The sequence below is a fragment of the Rhamphochromis sp. 'chilingali' genome, assembly GCF_963969265.1.
Source record: "Rhamphochromis sp. 'chilingali' genome assembly, chromosome: 5".
NCBI lineage: Eukaryota > Metazoa > Chordata > Actinopteri > Cichliformes > Cichlidae > Rhamphochromis > Rhamphochromis sp. 'chilingali'.
Window position 1 is genome coordinate 27,311,885 of NC_137932.1, and position 20,903 is coordinate 27,332,787.

Sequence of the window (20,903 nt, forward strand, 5' to 3'; positions counted from 1 at the left end):
CTAGTCCCTAAGGACCCCAAAGCGCTTTACATATCCAGTCATCCACCCATTCACACACACATTCACACACTGGTGATGGCAAGCTACATTGTAGCCACAGCCACCCTGGGGCGCACTGACAGAGGCGAGGCTGCCGGACACTGGCGCCACCGGGCCCTCTGACCTGGTTGTTGTATCTCTAACCTGAGTGTGTTTTGGTTGTTGTATCTCTTGTCTGTGTGTGTGTGTGTGTGTGTGTGTGTGTGTGTGTGTGTGTGTGTGTGTGTGTCGGTTGTTGTATCTCTTGTCTGTGTGTGTGTCGGTTGTTGTATCTCTAACCTGAGTGTGTGATGGTTATGTTTTCAGGTTGTTGTCAGTTTGATTCTGGGTGTTGTGTTTCCAGCAGCAGAGCAGAGCGCTGGTTTCCATCACAGCGTTCCTGAGAGCTGCTGCTGCTTTTTGACCCAGTTTCTCTGCTTTACTTGACTGGGCTGCTCCCAGTGCTGTGGTGGAAGGTCCCTGATGGACCTCCTTCATGCTCGCATTTCTGCACGCTGAGGTGGAGACGTCCTCTGAGGCAGATGTTTCATTGAGGGCAGAGCAGCAGCTGTGCATGGGAAACCTTCATGTGGATGATTTCTTCTCTTCTCTGAGGCGCACACTTCAGATAGTTTCACTAAAAGGAAGCTGCAACAGCACAAACACGATCCAGAGCTCCAGTTCAGCTAGGTGAAGGTTAGCAGACAGCTAGTTAGTACCGGCGCCTGCGTCACCATCCAGGTTAAGGAGGCCACGCCCCCTATTAACACAAACTTTAAGCCTCAATTCAGTTTAAATGGGTGACTTATAAAAACATTCTCCCCCGTACAGGTAAAGGTGGAAATGGTCTACAGAGACCAAAAAATCAGTAAAAATGTATCAGGATGTAAACATGTTTGTTTCTGCTGTTAGCTTTACCATGGGGACTGACTCACTGCTGCCCCTGTTGGACACCAGAGGAACTGCAGGTTTGGCCCTAAAGGTGAATAATAAAAACTTAATCTCCAAACAGAATAATCCAGAGCTGGACTCGTATACACAGACTTTTTTATTGAAATAAATAAATGAATATAATACATAAATACATAAATATATTTACTCCTTTTAAATATTTAAACATGTAAACGATGCTTCTTTCTCATTGGTGCTCTTTTTACTAATATCCTCTGGTCATTAAAATAAAGAAGGTTTAACTCTGCTGCTCGTCTGAAGAGTACAGTGCAGTGAGGAAATGTGCACACAGGTCTGAGTTCAACTGGGATTTCAGGAGGGTGAAATGGTCCCTGTTTATCAGGCGGTGAAGTTTAAGAGCATGGAGAGAGCAGGACGCTGAGCATGATGTGGAGCTGTGAGAGTATTTTTAGTTTTGACAATAAAAGGGTCACCATAGCGTCTTCTCTCAGTCCCAGCCTTCACATTATTTTAATACAGCTGAAAAAACTAAAATGAGAGAAAAACCCTGCAAAAAGGATCCTAAGAAGGTTTTGAGCCATCAGTCAGACTCTTTCCTGGAGGGATGAACACCAAGCTTTTCTCACTTGGTGTTTTCATGGTTTTGAGATCGGCTAAAATCTCAGACTGGGTGAGATTGGCTGATTGTGAAGGCCTCTTATTCGCTTCATCCTCATCTTCATCAGCCTCAGTGAGGACTCATGGACGGAGAGGCCGCTGTGATCTGGTGACCCTCAGTGACTCGTTGCTCTAAGAGGACAAATAGACCCAAAACACGGCAGCAACTTGAACCCACAGACCCCCCACACCCCCAACCTTACAGCGCAGTGGTTCTCAAACTGTGAAGCAGGTCTCACTGATGGGACAGAACTACAGCAGGTGGATGATGAGGGTAAAAATATGGAGAGAACTTGATAAAATCTGAAATTTGTGGGGAAAATGAGTCATCTGATTCAATTGTGTTGGCCTTCAATTCACTAAAATTAAACTTGGATTCTTCTATACTGCAGCAGTGGGGGACGTAGATGGACTGCATTTACTAGAGTCAGAGGTTTTTCCTTTCAATTGTCAAATGTTGATGTTCTGCTGCTTGTTCGTATTTAATGTCCAGCAAAAAGAAGAACCTTAAATCTTTAGTTTCAGTATATAAGCTGAAAAATCGGACCCATTTTGTTTGTCGTTAGTCAGAAGGTGAGGTGATGTTTGAAGATCAGTGATGTTTGTGTTTTATTTGATTCTAAATAATAGAACGTAAACTCACATGTAAGCTGTTTCTGTGCACACGGCTTTCAGATAATTATTCTCAGCTTTCGTGTTTCTTGTTGCTGATTTAACACCAAGATGATTTCCTCTCGTTGTTTCTGTCTGGTGAAGATTCAGGATGATTATGTTTTTGTTTTGTTTTTCTATTTGGGGAAATAAACTGCTTATTTCTACTGACCAACCCTCAGACTGTAAAAAAGATCATTTGTGCTCATGTTTCAAGCTTTGCACAGAGATATGTTTCTAAATAATTTTAAGCACTCGGGAACATCTCAGCTCTTTCTGTGGCTGCAAACAGGAAGGATGAGGAGCACGGTCATAAGATTAGTCACAAAACATGAAAAAGTGACTCCAACTCATCTGGTTATCAGACTTTTTTAAAGGAAAAAAAATGTCCTGGCATCAGCCCTCCACCTCCTCACAGAGAAGAAGAACCGCTGCAGCTGCTGATGGATGGCTCAGGTATTTCGGGGGTGAAAAGGTAAAAACACCAATCAGTGTTGCAGGCTTATCTGACCGGGGTTATTAGAGAGGTCATGGGAGGTGTGAGACCTGAAGAGTGGGTTTTTGGGCTTTTTATTATTATGAGAAATTTCTGCCACTGACCGCCCTCTTTCCACCTGTGGCCTTGGAGGTGGCATCAGCCCCCTGAGATGAGGAGAAGTGAAGGACTGGGATGAGTGATGTCAGTGGAGAACCTGGAGGGGGATACGAGATCGGAGAGGGGGGGGGGGGGGGGGGACAAAAGGCCAGGCCGGCCGTGCCTCTGCTGCGGTGAGCAGGGAGACGGGGATGTTCAGTGGGCATCCAGTGAAAACGTTAGGTATCTGTGGTGCCACCGGTGGTGCTGGACCCCAGCCTCCTCCTCCTTCATCTTCATCATCGTCATCATCATTCTCCTCATTCCACCAAACACCTCCGTCGTTCAGCCAGCTTGTCCAGCAGCTCCACTTCCAACTGCAAACACACCACAACACAAACAACAACAACACCATCAGCAGCAGCGTCCAGCAGCATGGATGCACAGCAAACATCCTGCAGGAGGGGAGCAGCCGAGCACAGGAGCTGAATCAAAGGGAGGAGGAGGAGGAGGAGCGGATGGATGCCAGGCTGGGATCAGCCACCAGCAGCACCGACAACAACCCTCCTCCGACTGGGACCAGCTCCGAGTTTAATCATTATTATGGGAATGGAAGAGGAGGGCCTAGCTTCGATCAACATGGCGGACAACAAAGCCCAGGGACTGGGGTAAGAGCGGCGCGCTCCGTACTCAGCACCATGGATCAGGTCCACAACTCCCACGAAGGCTACAGCAACAACAGCCCCTACAACCACTACCCGAACTACCGGCCCGGGTACGGGAACAGTGGATACGGTGGCATGATGAGCCCGTCACGCCAGGGGAACAACCTGCTGGGCCCCGGCAGTGGCGGCGCAGGCTCGACCGCTGCTAATCACAGCAAGGCGGTGATGACTGCTAGCAGCTCCCCGGCTGGAGGCGGCGGCGGGTTTCAGCGGTTTCCCGGACAGGGTCAGCAGCAGCAGCAGCAGCAGCCACAACAGCAGCACCCGTCAGGGGCTACACCAACTTTGAACCAGTTATTAACTTCTCCGAGTCCGATGATGCGGGGTTATGGAGGTGGATATCCAGATTATAATAATCCCGCACAGCAACAGCCGAGCATGGGGCTGGCTAAAGACATGGGCTCCCAGTACGGCTCCGGGGCTCACGGCTGGGGAGGACAGCAGAGAAATCACCCGACCATGAGCCCAGGGAATCCCGGGCAGGGTGGCGGCAGGGCTCAGGTGAATAACAGCTTATTAACACCGTTTATAACCTGACTAATGACAGGTGGACATCGCACCACCGGTAACCTGCTAGCTGCTAACAGCCGCGATGCTAACCCAAATAGCTAACGGCAGCTAGCTGCTAAGCTAGGTGTGTGTTTTTCTTTTTTTTAATTTTCACTGCAGACAGATTCATTAATTAAGCACCGCACCCACGTGAGTCGTTTAGGACTCTAAAGCAAACAAATTGTATTGTGTGATTACTTGCTTTTATAAATGACAAGCATTGGCGACTGTTCGTGATGACAGAAGCTGGGGAAGTTTTCGATTGTGTCCAAGGTGACTTCGCTTTTAGCCCGCTAGGCTAAGCTATCATTAGCATATAGCTGTCGTTAACGGCAAAGGCCTTCGTGTGTGAAAGTAGGCAGCTTGCTGATTTTATAAGAGGTCGAATTTGTTATAAATATATATAAAAATGTAAACTGGGTGGTTGTAATCAGTTTTATTGTTACACTTGAAAAGATCGCGGTTTAAATGGTGACAGGGTTGACGGTTGACAGCTCCGCTCAAATCTGACAGTTCGCGTATGCTAATGATGTGTTTTGAGGGGTCACCGGTAAATAAAGCTCTTTCCTCGGATTTTATCTGTTTCTCTACCCCGCCGGGAGAAGACAGTGTGGCGGGGACTCGGGTCTAATTAGGTGACGCTTCCTCCTGCAACAGCGGCCACTTCAGCTTCTGATTCCGGCCACAACTTTCTTGGCAGGCAGCCTATTAATAGCCCCATCTCCGCTCGGGAGCCCTGACCTTCACTCATGCAGATTAGCCATGTGCCCATCACCACCGGCACAACACTGGGGCTAACACACTGGCTGACCCGCCGCTGCAGCCCGGCCTGCAGGAGGCCTCAACCCCGGTCATCCCTACTCCATGTCAGTGTCACTTTACCTGGACCGGCGGTGCACTGTAGAAGCTCGTCAGAGTCACGGTTTAACTGCAGTTAATAGACTCACAAGATCTTTTTTTTTTAAATGATTTCTTTATGGAATAATCGACAGGTTATTATTTCGAATTATTAGCAGGTCTTTAAAATAGCAGAAAACAATGGAAATGCCGGTCTGCAGGTGATTAAGTCACCATTGAATAATGGAATTATGATCCCTTAATTTATTTTCAGGATCATTTGACTGGATGCAAACAAGGAATTTTTCAGCTACTCAATAAATCAGCTTCTGTTTTAATAAAATGTGTTTTTAGTGAATAATTATCATTCACTAACCATCCGTTACCTCCTCCGAATGGGGACAAGAACACAGTTATTTGTTAGAAACGATGAACCATGCACAATTTTTTTTTTTTTCACAGGTAGAAATCTTTGTCAGCAAACTGTCTGCTCCTTTGTCTGAGATCAGGTTCAATTAGCTAAACTTGTGTGTTGGCTTATTGGAAAATATGATGCAATACGTGCTTACATGAAGAAACTCTAACTTGCAGGCAGATGGGAGAGCACAGCTCAGTGTACAGGATGACACGAGGCAACAAGACTGATTCCTCTTTAAATTTGTTTCAGTTTTAATTCCACGTGTTGATGCCCTGAACAGAAATGAGGATTTGTGTAATCACACTGTGTTACACAAAAAAGAAAGAATGAATTCGTTGCACCCACAAAGACTGAACAAAGAGGGCCAGGTTATTTAGTGAACCGGAATAAAATCTATCTGGGTTTTTTGCTTCTCAGTTGGTGTACTGGACTTTCATATGGCAGTCAGCACAATCCTCTCCTCTCATTTGTTGTCTCAAAAGGGCCGAGGTTCATATATCGTATTATAACTAAACTTAAAACTAGTACTAGGTGGCAGTCAGCATTTTAATTAGCAGAATAAAAATTTTAAAAGTTGTGAAATTACTGTTACAGCAGCTCAATAAACCCAACTAAAAGGAGGTGAAATATGAAATGAATGCAGATGTTGTGTGTTTGTCCTCGTCTACGGGACTCTGAGTCAGCTGAGGACAAACTCTAAACATTTTCACTCTGTAAACCTCCCGAAACTTATATAAAAACTGAAATCAGAATAAATACTAAGGAAAATAGAAACTGTAATATCTCTGCTGTGGATCGGCCAGCTCTGCTTTGTCGTTTCTATCCGCCTCCTCACTGCCGGCCTCGGCCTGTGTGGACGCTCCTTGTGGAGCATGATTTTATGATTTTGTTTTCTAGTTGAAATAAAGACTTTTAGGGCAGCGCCTCAGAGCCTGCACGTTTCATACACGAGTTTATTCCTGTAGTCGAGCTAATGTGTTGGTTTATGGAGCTGGTGATCGGATGACTGACATGCAGGAGTCACACACACGTTGGCTGTGTTTTCAGATATTAAAGTTTAAAATAGTTTAATTGTTGGGTCTTCTGTTAGTAACGGAGAACACCAAATAAAACCAATAAAATTGGTTCGGTAATACCGGTAATAACAACAGCCCGCTTGTATGCTGTACCAAAAAATGTGCTTTGGTGTGAATCTGATGGACAAAAGCCAAACCAGTTCCACATCACTGAAGTTGCACCATTTTTACAAACCATTTCTGGTTCATCTGTTTCATTCAACGATCCGCTTTCGCCCTTCTCATTCTCCGTTGCTGCCATGCTTTTTCCGCCATGTGCGTATGAAAACAAAAGTGCTGCGCATGCGCGTTTTACCCATATCCTATCGCGATTTTTCATTTTCTTATCATTACCTAACATTATACCGGTATTACCATGAACAGTATGATATGGCCCGGGCCCAGTAAGAAGGATGGAACGTTGATGGTGTTGTAGGTTATAAGCTTGTGAGTGAGAAGGCTGCAGTTTGTCCCTTATTATGTTTGCTTTGTTCTCGGCATCGTAGACTCCAAAAACTGTTTGGTTAGCTTTAGAAAAGGTGGTTTGGGTTAAAACGCGCCTCTGCAGTATTAACCCTGCGTGTTAATGATGCTGATCTATAGTGTTTAAATGTGACGTCAGTGGGTACATGATGAAGTGGAAGTGAGGGACTCGACATTTATCGACATAAACCCGATAAATCATAATGACTGCGTGTTTCTGTGAGATGCTGATGGCTCAGATGAAACGGCAGAATTTGATGTTCTGGGAGTAAAATTGGGCTGTTTGACTGGAAAAAGGTGCAGGCTCGATGTGATGCAGTTTTGTATGTTTAATAGAAAAAAAACAGTAGAAAATTGCGATTCCTGACAAACCTCCTGAGATTAAAGCAGTTCTGTACCACACCCCATGGTGGCACTACTGTGGCCTATCTCTGGGTCATATTATTCATTATATTAAACATGCCTGTGGTCTGCAGGGTATTTGAGTTAATGTGATTTGTACTGAGCAATGTTATCTTACTTGAGCGCCACCTTGTGGTAAAACACGCTGACTATCAGCCGTTTTATTTTCGTAGTCTCTTTTTGACTTGATTTGGCCACACACACCCGTTTGTTAGCCAGTCCCAATCTACGATATATGAAATGAAACTTGTGTTCAGTGATTTTATTTGCTGGTTTTTGATGATTAAAATTTATAATGGCTAACCGCCACCATATTGGATCAAATGCAACAGAGGAGGATGAAGCACCCCATTGAGTTTTAATCTTTTTCCTGCTTTTTCCAACAATTCCCATCAGCCTCCATTACAAGAAATCAGCCAGTAAAACACTAAATATTACAAATGTTGCGTTGACCACAGGTTTGTCCAAATAAAACACACGTTCTGCAGTTTGGGCCAGGGTCGTGAATCGTGATGATAGCAGTACTCAGGAAAATGGATCGCAGCAGCTTCCTGTCCTCCTGTTTTCATCCGGTCTGTGGATCCTCTGCCTGACTTGAAGCAGCTGTGTGGGCTTGGCAGCGCTCCAGCCTGAGGTTTCTCTTTATTTACTCTGCTCAGCTGACTGCTGTGTAGTGAGAGGAGATTAAAGGACAGGATTAAAAGTCTGCATCAGTTTGTTTTAAGCGTAAACTCCGTCAGCGGTTTCTATTTTTAGCTGCCGGAGCGGCGGTGAAACATCTGTTCTCTCTGAGTCACTCCTCTCACCTACTATTATTATGTCAGTGTGTCAAATACAGAGTGAGTGTGAATATTAAAGTGTACCCAGGCGTGACTGTTGACTCCGGCTTAAAGTGGCCTCGCAGGCCTTCAGCATGCCGCAGATGAGGGTTCACTCTCAGAGACACACCTGACCCCCTCACACCTGAGCACATGCCATGAACCTCAGTGAAAACAGACAAACCATATCAGTGGGTAAGTTACTAGGATAATGTGTGGTGTGTTATCTGCAGCAGGTGGCAGTAGGCCAAGCCCCGAAGCAGACACACAGAGTGGAGCTTATATATAAAGATATTTAACTTTCCATCGGTCCATCAGTGTGAGCGTGCTCAGTCAGACGGATGGATATATAGATGGATATTGATGGATATAGAAGACTGAGCTAATGGTGGAAGAAAACTGATGAACGGACAGTTTGGATTTCTCATAGTGGAAACAAACAGAAAGATGCAGTACCTCCTCAGTCTTACTAATATGAATGTTGATGATGTCATTGCTCTGTAGTCATCAGAGGGTTTGTCACACTGATGAATCAGAGTCACGTGTTGTGTCTTTAAACATGGTGTTAAGTTCATGGCGTCACTAATTATCCACTGTGTTCTCCTCCTCAGGTGTCGCCCATGGACCCGATGGCGATGAAGCGTTCTCAACTATACGGGATGAGCAACAACCCGTACTCCCAGCAACAGGGGGCGCCGTACCCTGGACAGCCCTACGGCTCCCCTACCCCCCACAGATACCCAATGGGGATGTCCAGCAGGGGGCAGGTGGGAATGGGAGGGATGCAGTATCCTCAGCAGCAGGTAGGAGGCGCTCAGATGTGTCTTTAAGGTTCCATTTGGACGAATTAATGTAAAATAATTCTTTAGTTTAATTTAACTTGTAGTTCTGGGTGGGATTTCAAACTCTGCAGTTACAGGATCTGACGTCAATAAAACTGAACATCCATAAATCTGATCATAAATCAGACACCTGAAAGTCTTCAGCTTTACTTTTTTTATTGTCACAGTAAATAAGTGATGCTTATCAGTAATTTACAGGCTTTCATTTCTTTCTGTGGCTGCACTGGCCAGTTAGAAGCAGTTTAGTTGTATAACAGCATCAAGACCATCTTCAGATAATGAAAAATAGAAATCTACAATTTCCCTGAAATTACTGGAAAGGTGATAAAAATACATTTAAGATGGGATTTAAAATTTAAATGATTTGATGAGTTTATGCAGAGTTTAACTGGTTCCTTAAATCCACCCAGGATGCTTGGTTGACCTACGGCGCTGAAAGGATCCTGAGCTGCACACTGTGGGAGAATTTGTATAGACAAAAGTTCCCAATTAAAAACCTTCATGTTGGGGTGAAACCTGCCAGTTATCTGACTCCACCCTCCTTCCTGATCTCCCACCTGCCTGAAGTTAAGCGGGTAATGCAGACGTCTGTCTCTGCAGCATCTCGACATGGAGGAGCAGGAGCTCTCCTCTGAGCTCCTAAGCCTGCCTCTGTGGAGGAGCTCGTGTTTGTGACCTCACTCTTTCAGTCATTATAACTCTCATGACTTTATGTGATGTTGGAAAACTGTTAAATCTGAGTGCGAGCCAGCCCAATGTGGTGGGTGGTGGTGTTCGTCTGGGGTTGGTTACTGTAGGTGATAAAATAGACCTGATCAGTGCCCAAATCAGTGCTTTCATTGTGGCTGCAGAGCGGTGAGACATGTTTGCAGAGCAGCATCAGGCTGATATGTAAAACTCTGATTTCTGTAGAGATCAGGTTGCTTTACTACAGGCCAGAGGACCCGAGAGCTTCCTGTAACTCTCCACATTAGGATACACGTGTGAAGCATTAACCAGATACTCATTAACATGCAGACTGTTGGCTCGTTAATGTCCTCCCAGGATGACTAATGTGAACATCTCCTGTGAGTTTGCCGTCCCTGCTCCTGCTCTGCTGGTCTTCAGCAGCCTCTGAGCTGGTTTATGGAAACTAAGGCCTTCGTTCCCTTGGTGCTGATTCATCTGCAGCGTCACCGTTTTGTCACTGTGGACAAGGCCTCTGTTGATGCAGTCAGACCGCACGGCTTCTGCCGGGCCGGTCCGGGTCAGGCTATTTCTGGTACACCCTGGGCTCAGGCTATTTTTAGACTCCAGTTTGGGTCTGACGCTGCAGCTCAGAGCAGACTGGATCCTTTGGTGGGTAAACACCGCCGAATGCCACAGAGAGCAACAGACGGCGAAGCTTCTTCTCAGCGAACGAATCAGGAGGTAGAATAAATCTGTCTGTCCCAGTGATGATGGGTTAATAATAATCAGCCATCGCTGAATTCATCCACACATACTGTGGATTTTAAAGCTTTCAGAGAAGAATAAAGAACTAAAACACTCAGCAAGTGTTTATCTGTACATGTCAGGTCCTAACACTTGCAGTGAGTCCATGTGAGCTCTGTAGTTTTCTGGTATTTGATAAGGAGATAAAAAGTCCCAGTCAACAGAAGAGTTTTTAGAAAAGTAGCTTTGTTAGACTGACAGTGATTCAGTCTTCACCCAGAAGATGAGGAACTTTTAATTTGAAAAGTTACAACGGGAAGTTGTTTCAGTCTTTGATGAAGATTGGAGCTGCTGTGTAGTCATGTGTGAACTTTATTTTTTCTGACATTAAAGTTGAAAATTTGAAACTGTGGCTGTGAGCAGGACAAGGAGGAGTGTAGCCTGGCTGAACCTGCTGCTGTGAGCCACAGAACCTTTCTTCAGGTTTCATCACTGTTGGGCCTGAATCTAATTCTGAGGACAGTAAGAGTCTGAAATTGTCCTCCGTGGTTCAGCTGTTGGAAGTCTGCACCTGTTTGTGCTGGTTTGAATCTTCTAGCAGGCGGAGAAGGTGGAAACATCTTGTGGTTCGGCCTCTGCGCTGTTGTCAGGCCGTTGAGCTCCGATCTGAACCTGTGTGTTCTCGAGTTGGGTTTCTCTTCCTTATAAGATATATGTTCAGCTTCAGTCAGTGAATTTTCAGTTCAGGCTTCGTCTCACCTTTCTGTTACAAGCTCTAAGAACCTGATTGGTTTCAGAGCTGTGAGGAAGGCACCTGCAGGTGTTTCTCCCTCCGACTCTCGGGCTGGACGGTGTCATTATTGTTGCAGATGGTTTAAGCCTGAGGGATTTTGTGTCACCGCTGTTGTGTCTGATTACGCAGAGAGAGAGAGTAATGAGTTTCATGGGAGCGCAAGGCCCAAGTGGCCCCGGGACTATTATTCTCTGATTCCACACAAAATTTGACCCTTGGCTTCCCTGTCTGAGTGCCGCAGACTCAACCTGGTTTCAGGAGGTTACCGAGTTACTGTTAGAGCATGAACTCCGACTGTAATCTCTGTTTCAGTGAAGCTGCAGTATTGACGGACATGCTGGTGAGGAAATGCTCTCGATCAAACAATGTGCTGGAGGTGAGGTCGCTTAAAGGCCCGTCCAGGCTTTCAGAGTCCACGTGCAGCCTGAAGTCTGTCTGAGTCTTCCTGATATTTATGCAGACATTGCCGGCTTTCTGTCCCACTTTAGTGCTCTCGAGCAGGGCGGTTAATCCCGCAGCTGCAGCTCTCTCGGGTTGCACCGAGGTTGCATTATATTGCATTTTGCGGTAGGGCTGCTCAATTAATCGAATTTTAATCACGATTACGATCTGGGCTTTCAACGATCATTAAAAATGACTGAGCCGATTATTAGCCCCTCCCTCATTTATCCGCGACACCTTAAAGGCCGGTCCATGAAAATATTGTCGGGCATAAACCGGTCCGTGGCGCAAAAAAGGTTGGAGACCGCTGATTAAGAGGACCCGAGGGAAGCTCGGAAAGCTAAGCAGAAGTTATTTGGAGAGTGACTGCCGTTGGTTGAAAAGAGTTTAAAAAAAAAAAAAACTTCAGTGGTGTTGCACACTATTTTATATTATTTTTTTAAAGTCATTGTTAACCCTTTAAAGCCGGTCAAAGCAGCACGCTCCGTTTTGTGTAACTATTTTTAAATCCCTGTAGAACCTGAACCGTGTAAGCTAGCGCAATAATTTGTTTTGCATATGAAACCAGAGGAGTTGTACTTACATCTGATGCCATCAGCTTGTCCTCGGTCACGGTTTCGTTCCACATATAGCTTTGCAAAAATTGCATAAAAAGCGCTTGCAGGAACAAAAACATAATATTCCAGAAACACGCTTTGCCGTTCCTATCAGCTGTTCGTAACACTTCCCACAGTGAAATGATGCACCTGCTGTTTTCTTTGCAAATTTGCATCATAGGATTGTTTTTTGTTTTTCCTGCAGTATATAAAAATTGCTGTATCTCCAAAATAAAACTATGAAGACACTCAAAATAAATTTCCTGTTGTTGTAAACTATTTTTTGCAACTTTATTGTATTTAAAGTTTTGAGGGATAAACCTCTTAAACTTCTCCAAGTAGAAATATATGTAAACAAAACAAAAGCGATTTTCAATTTTTTTGGTAGTTTATTGCACTTTTTTGCAATTTATGTAGTTACTATGCACTTAATGCATACATATTATTAAAATATGGGCTATAACAGTTGTATTGATGTATAGCAACTTGAAATGCTCCCACAAATGGCACTACAGCATGTAAAAAATAAAAATAAAAATAATATAAGCTCTGGTGGACTTGGTTCTATAGTAGGTCTTAAAGGGTTAAATAAATATCGTCAAATAATCGTGATCTCAATTTCAGTGAAAATAATCGTGATTATCATTTTTGCCATAATCGAGCAGCCCTATTTTGCGGCATCTGCGTCGAGCCAGATAACAATCTGAGAGAGAAGCTGTGTGGATGAGTTTCAACACATCTGATTTTAAAGCAGGTTTTTAAGGTGGTATGAATTTTAATGAGGAGGAGTACGATGGTTGGTTTGGTATTAAGATTAGAGCAGGGCGATATGACCAAAAATATTTATCACGATATACATTTGAAAATCTGCGATAACGATATAACTGACGATATAATTGACACTAGACAAAACACTTTACAACTCCTCAACTTTATTAGTGCAAAAAAAAAACCCATCAATGTATTTTCACTTAAACAAGCAGCTGTTTTTTATGTGCATTAAAGTTATATAAAAATTTAACAGTGCAAATGCAAATTCCTTGCTGACAGTTTAACCAAAAGGCATTTTCATTGGAAACTGGCCGACATATCCTCAGCATAACCATGTATAATATCCACAAAACTTAAAAAGAGGTTATACACACACAATACGGTAATATTATGTTGAAGCACAGTACGTATCACTCCACAAGGCTCCTGCCTACGATAGCCGTAATTCTCCGACAATCCATCAAGCAGTCCGGGTTCGTAGCGTAGCGTAGCAAAGTCGTACTAAAACATTTGACAGATTTTTGAGCGCCGTGTATGACATAAAATCGTTTCGAGGTCAGTAAACACAACCAGAATTCATACATAAGGCCCATTGGATTATAAGGGGCACTGTTGATTTTCAGAAAAATCAAAGGATTGATTTTAAGTGTGCTGTATTTTCCCAAAAACACGGTAATAACGACGGCCGCCAACCCGCTAGCACGCTCTACCAAAAATAGTGCTTTGTTGTGTATCTGACGGATGAAAGCCAAACCAGTTCCACACCACTGAAATTGCAGAATTTTTACAAAGCAATTCTGGTTCATCCGTTTCATTTAACGATCTACTTTCGCTCTTCTCATTCTGCGTCGCCGCCATGTGCGTATGTAAACAAAGGCAGTGCGCATGCGCGTTTTACCCATATTCTATCGCGATATTTCATTTTCTTATCGTTGCCCAACATTACACCGGTATTACCGTGAACGGTATGATGTAGCCCAGCCCTAATTAAGATGATCAGTTTGAATCAGTGAATTTATGTCTTTTCATCTGCCTCCTCCTCTTCTTCACTCTGCGTATCTGGAAGCAGACAGATCGGGTCTAAGAGGAGGAATGTGTTAAAGATCGGAAATGTGGCTCATACTGACGGTCATCATGTGGTTCTCCTGTGATGCTGCAAAACACGAGGTCAGGGGTCAGAAGTCTATGACCGGAGGAAGCTTCCTCCAGTATGAGAACAGATCTGATCTACAGAGGAAGTCTGAGATATTCAGGAAATTAAATTTAGAGGTCGCTTTCCAGGAAAAGGGCGGTGTGTGATTCCTGAGCGGCTTCACTGTAGAGCAGAACAGATTATTATTATCATTAGAGGAACAGAGATGCTTTTGTTTGGCTTTTAATTGACTCTTTAGCTAAAGCAGTGAAGGCTGGGGGCGTCTTGAGGAGGCTGCACAAGAGTTAAACTGAGAGCGTCTGTGAGGAAGAGCCACTGAAGGAAGTGTTCAGACTCTGTGCTTAAGTCTGAGTCTCAGTACTGCTTCTATAATATAAGTTTATGCATAAGTACTGATTATGCAGAAACATATTTGATATTATTATTATTATAATTATGATTAATTAATATGTATATGCGTTTCATAACTTCTGTACAGCTGAGCAGCTGCATCTATAGTAACACAGGATCGTGTGTTTTAAATTTTATATTTTAACTTTATATGAAGTAACTACTGTTCAGCAACCTCTTGGTAACCTTCGGTTGCTAGGGAAAAATCTGTCCTCCCCAGGTGGTTGCTGGCTGTTGCCGGGTTAAGCTGCTCACACAGACGGTGCTGTGCTAAAAACGTCCTGATGATTGCTCTGGTCGCTCAGAGCTTGTAAGAAGACACTGACTTGTCTGCAAACACTCACTAAACATGACGAAACACTGAAACACAAACTAGAAACACAACAAATCGGCCTTTTCCATATAAACTGCAGGAAACTGCAGCAGTCTGTACTCACAAGTGCAGTGCTGTATACCTGTTGGCAGCTAATGTCACCTAGCAACAGTTCTCCAATATTTAGCAATCAGTCACCAACCGGTTGCAGAATTTTTATTTTTCCAGAGTTAGTAAAATCACTGTGTGATCGAAGCAGTCACCAAGTGATTCTACTTTAGAAACATGACCAGGTAGAAACGCAGCCTGACTGCTCATCGGCGTGTTACCCGATGAGTTTGGGGTCTGGCTGCTGGACTGGGTTCTGCATACACTGCGTAGCATAATGCTCATGTTTCTGTCCTGGATGCAGTTCCCACTTTACTGTCCGCTCTGGTCCTTTTGTTCAATAAAATAGAAGTAAAATGTCGACATCCATGCTGCATACTGCATGGATGCATGGATTTAATGCAGGTGATGATTTTTCACAAAATAAAGAGTCATTCAACTTTAAAGCAGTGCTGATGCTTACTGTAACAGTACAAAGGAAAGACGTGATTTGTTGCTAAAGAATACAAATTGTAAATTTGAGTTTGTTTTATTTCTTTGCACTCTTCATGTTTCTGACCTGGAGTCTTTCTGTCTGTTTAGTCTGTGGAAATCTATCGGCCATTCAAAGCCGTAACCTTGTGTTTGTGGTGTTAACAAGGTAGTATCGATTGGCCTTGTGTCTCTGATGTCTGTGGTCTCTTCTCAGATGGGCTCTCAGTACAGCCAGCAGCAGCAACAGCAGAACATGAGCGGTTACTGCCAGCCGGGCCAGCCGCCGTACTTCAGCCCGCCACAGCAGCAACCCGCCGCCCCCAGTCAGCCACCGTACATGCAGCCCCGCCCACTGCCACAGCAGGTAGGACTGGGATTACAAACCTAAACTTTATTTTGTCTTTCTGATTTCACTGTTAATTCACTCAAATTCCTGCACATCTTTTCACAATAAGAGCCTTTTATAGGAGTAAAGGGAAGGGAATGAACCTCTTGACAATTCTTATTGTGAAAAATAAGAAAGAGGCTTCAACATATAACCAGAAATCAGAAGATAAGAAAACGAAAAGTTGTATAATAATGCTGTCAAATATAAAAGAAGTTGTGATGCTGCTGTGGATGTGTGGCTGTCTTTTGTGTGGATGTTTCGGAGGGGAAATGGCTCGAGGCCTCCAGAGAGCTTTAAGCTGCCAGACTCTCCAAGCCTCACAAGTTCAAAACATCTCAGAATGGCTCCTGAAATGCCTTCAGCTAGCAAGCTCCACTTACTTTTGTCTCTGTAGCACTTAAAAAAGACATGAAGTGTTCTACAGAAGTCAAAAAACAGTATCCAAACTGGAATTAAGCAGGAAAAAACTAAAAGAGCACAGACATTAGAAGTAATAGATAAATTTAATAGAAAGAAATTCCATCCATCCATTTCCTCCAGGCCACGGGATAGCACGTTAGTGAGACTTTAGCACGCCATTCCAGAGACCTGATCTGTCCACTGGGGTCTGCTCATAGCTGGGTGGGATTAAACAGCGACGAGGTAAATCCTCATCAGCTTCTATTGTGAAATTTTCCCATGAAGGAAGCATCGAGCTGAGCTTCAGTTCTCTGAAAAGACCAGATTAACTTTAGTATTTAGTTTGTATTTGCTGATAATGACAATCCTTTCTGTCCTGTTTCTGTCCTAAAGTGTTACTTCATTTGGTCTTTCTCCACAAACATGGCTGTCTTTGTCTTCAGAGGATCGTGTTACACAAGGTTTTGTGAAGACATGAAACAGAGAGAGAGAGAGAGAGAGAGAGAGCATCTCCTCGAGTCTGTTTTTTATCTGATCACTTCAACCATGTCAGACGTTCATGGTGTTTAAAAGGAGTTGGCTGCAGGCAATGGGGAAACCCCGACCTCCAGCTGCTGTTTTATCATCTTCATCTTCCTCAAGAAGGCAGCTGAGACTCTGACCTGCAGCAGGCAGCAGGAGCCGCGCTTTGAGACTCCCAGCAGCTACCACAGCTCCACCTGCAGCCGAGAGATGTCCAGGACTTCTCTGAGATCTGCTACAAGTGCATTGTGGGATGTCTTTCATTTTTTCTGAATGGGTTGTTGCGTCTGGCTCATTCAGGACACGTCAGAGAAGGGAGACCCGCTCAGCTCGGGTTTTCACCAAGTCCATTTATTAATTATAAGTTAAAAAAGGAAAACAGAAGAAAACTTGGTGCTAACCTTTATCCAGACTTCATGTAGAGACGACTACAGCTCAATCAAACCAAATGAGCAATTGTAAATTGACACAAATTGGTGCGATTGGGTCTTTTAGGAAACCAACATATTACTGTGGCCAGTGTCCATGTTTACCACTTAACTAGGCCTATGCAACACATCTATAATGAAAAATCCAACTAAACAAAATCAGCAAATGTGAAGAACAACCACTTTTATGCACCGAGGAAGACGTAATGTCCCGGCCAATATGATGCTTCAACCGCACGATCAACACAAAAATGCCACCGATGGGGCTTCAGACAGGATTTAGATAGAAAACATTATCCCATGTACTTCATCTGCCTCACGCCTGAGGCCATATCTAAAGTCACCATCAACCCAACAGAGCACACAGAGGAAACCTGCAGGCTCCACACAGAAAGACCTGAGCTGTACAAAGAAGACAAAACTAAAATTCAGCTGCCCGAAACACAGCTAACTTTCAGCGACTTTGTTTTTTGTTTTTGTTTTTTTTTGCCGTTCGTTCCTGTAAGATTTAAATGCTTTGTCTGTCTGTCACCCTGCAGGAGGTGCCGCAGGAAGCTTACGGGGGCCGGGGCCAGTCTGCCGCTATGACTCCTGGGAAACCAAACCACGAGGAGATGAGTCTGAGTCAACAGGAGAGGCCGTCCAGTCTGCCAGTGAGTTCGAACACACAGCTGCTCTCTGCTGGTCAGGCACAAAGACCCCCAACCCTACACACGCACGCACGCACAAAGTTCATCACCAACAACAAGCCAGAGTTTCCATTAGCAATGGACGATATAACCTCAGAATATTATCACAATATTCCACAGAAGGTTGTGATAATATTTCAGATGATATTGGAAAAAAGCAGCTCACAGGCAGGAGGATTTACTATTGCGAATGAAACAAGGACATTTTCCATCCTTCTGTCCCAGTGAGCAGCTGTCTCTGGGTCAAAGAGTGGATCAGTAACTGTAATAGTCCAGCGCTGCAGCGGTGCTCGGTGGGTCACTCATTACTAGCTGCTAGCATCTCCTACTCCTTGTTGCAATAGGCAACATAACAATATGATGTCATTAATATCATAATATGATACTTTAATAATAGCAATAAAAATTAATACCAGTATTATTACGGATGCTCTGAATGGTTCCCATCCCTGTTTGGTCAAACCATGCCAGAGTTCAAAGAGTAGAGTGATGGTCGTGGTCACCCTGGGTCATAAATCAGACTCACCTGAAATTTATCCTGTGGGGCTGACACACTGATCCTCAGTCAGTACCACATCTACACCACAGAGTTCTTGTCCTGGTCTTTGACTGATGGCGGATCTGAAGGACAGCAGGATTCAGCCTAAAAAGCCGTTTAGTTTTTATGTTAAAGCTTCCTCGAACTCCTGCTGCAGAATAAACCAAACCCAACCTGAGGAGTTTTCTATCAAACAGGCACGTTCCTGTATGGACGGGCAGTTTCTTAATCTGCCTGCACCACTTCTTAAAAAAACTGATGAACCATCTGTGCCTCACTACACACAGACAGACTCTGTGTTCAGTTAACTAATAATTAACTAATATTAATGCTTTTGGCTATAATAATCGAGTAGTGATGATCGGATATGGTGACAGACCTGCATCAGACTTGGTTTTTATATATAAAATATTATTATTGTAATAAAATAAATATTAATGATAATAATAAATGTTTAGTTTGAATGCAGTTCTAAGGCTGTGTTCTGTTGATCTGTGGAAAGTTCTGTTCATGAGGTTTGGAGGCCGAGGTCAGACAGTTTTCCTCCTGGTGGGTCGGCTTTCTTCAGTCCCGACTTCTTGTCCTGTTCTGATTCCGCAGGCTCGGTTTTAGCAGAATAAGAGCTGTTTGTTGTCAGGCTCATAGCTCGTGATTCAGCCTGCGTGACATATTGAACGCGTTTCATGCCCCCCCACTGTCCGCAGGCCGGCCTTGTTGTCGATAATGACGCCGTCCTCTTTTCTCTGAGTTGAAGCTCGCAGGTTTCACGCTCTGAGCGCCTGAGGCCCCCCGCCGCCTCAGCCTGTGTCGCTGCACCACTCAGAAACACACGACTGAAATAATGATGGCGACCTGCGACGGCTCTCGCAGGGAATCGCCATTTACATTTAAAATAGGTTTAACCCCGAAAAGACTCAGCCCATTAGCAAGCCAGCACGTCTGCTGCTGGATGAGCACGAGTCAGTTCAGACTGATTTTATTCACCACATTTCACTTCAGGCTGAATCCTGAGTTACTACAGAGGTTAGCTGCAAAACCAGTGGATGCAGAAGCAAGAAGATTATAATCAAGAATACACACCATAGAAAATCAGGAAGATGATGATTAAAAAAACAGCAGAGACCATAAAAGAATAAAAGTGTATGAAGCAGAAACACATATCTGAGTGTTTGAGGAGGATGACGTGACAGCCAGTAGAGCAGGGCGATATGACCAAAAATATTTATCACGATATACATTTGAAAATTTGCAATAACGATATAACTGACGATATAATTGACACTAGACAAAATACTTTACAACTCCACAGCTTTATTAGTGCAAAAAAAAAAATCAATGTATTTTCACTTAAACAAGCAGCTGTTTTATGTGAATTAAAGTTATATAAAAATTTAACAGTGCAAATGCAAATTCCTTGCTGACAGTTTAACCAAAAGGCATTTCCAGTGAAAACTGGCCGACATATCCTCAGCATAACCATGCATAATATCCACAAAACTTAAAAAGAGGTTATACACACACAATACGGTAATATTATGTTGAAGTCCAGTACGTATCACTCCTCGAGGCTCCTGCCTACGATAGCCGTAATTCTCCGACAATCCATCAAGTGGTGCAGCTTCGTAGCTTAGCAAAGTTGTACTAAAACATTTGACAGATTTTCGAGCGCCGTGTACCACATAAAATCGTTTCGAGGTCAGTAAACACAACCAGAATTCATACATAAGGCCCATTGGATTATAAGGGGCACTGTTGATTTTCAGAAAAATCAAAGGATTGATTTTAAGTGTGCTGTATTTTCCCAAAAACACGGTAATAATGACGGCCCGCTAGCATGCTCTACCAAAAATAGTGCTTTGTTGTGTATCTGACGGACGAAAGCTAAACCAGTTCCACACCACTGAAGTTGCAGCATTTTTACAAACCAATTCTGGTTCATCCGTTTCAATCAACGATTTGCTTTCGCCGCCATGCTTTTTCCGCCATGTGCGTATGAAAACAAAGGCGCTGCGCATGCGCGTTTTACCCATATTCTATCGCGATATTTCATTCTTCTATTGTTGCCCAAAATTATACCGGTATTACCGTGAACAGTATGATATGGCCCAGCCCTAACAGCCAGGGCTAATTTTCATTTATATTTCTAAACTTTTTGGTCGCTGTAGTTGTTGGCTCTGCGTGTTTCTCCTGTTTGTACAGAGACGTGTGATCTCGCCGTTGGACAAACTTTACCCAAATGAAAGAAACGATTTCACCTGTTTGTGAGGGTTTAGGGTTGTTACCTTCTCACAGTGCCCAGGTGTATTAAAGGTTTTCAATTTAACCATCATCACCACCTCTGTCTGCAGTATAAACAGAGAGATCTCAGTGGTCATGGGAACTTAAAACCCAGATTATAAATCCATCTAATCATATTATAATAATAAAAAGTTGGCGCTCAAATTTCTCTCACACAGACGTCACCATGAGAGAATCTAGAACAATGGCACAGCTCATCATCTTTAATTAAACTCATTATGAAACATCAGTGAGGCCAGAATGGAGCC

The 20,903-nt window shown here is 43.7% G+C and overlaps 1 protein-coding gene across 3 annotated transcripts in view; it reads left to right on the forward strand.

Annotated features, from left to right (window-relative positions):
* The first annotated feature begins 2,973 nt into the window (after window positions 1-2,973).
* Window positions 2,974-20,903, forward strand: part of arid1b (AT-rich interactive domain 1B) — a 41,690-nt gene continuing 23,760 nt past the window's right edge. For all 3 annotated transcript variants that reach the window (XM_080881678.1, XM_080881679.1, XM_080881680.1), the window contains exons 1-4: window positions 2,974-4,038; window positions 8,711-8,902; window positions 15,608-15,757; window positions 17,670-17,783. In XM_080881678.1, the coding sequence (XP_080737804.1) occupies window positions 3,025-4,038; window positions 8,711-8,902; window positions 15,608-15,757; window positions 17,670-17,783 (1,470 nt within the window). In that variant the 5' untranslated portion in view covers window positions 2,974-3,024. The remainder of the gene's footprint in view (window positions 4,039-8,710; window positions 8,903-15,607; window positions 15,758-17,669; window positions 17,784-20,903) is intronic.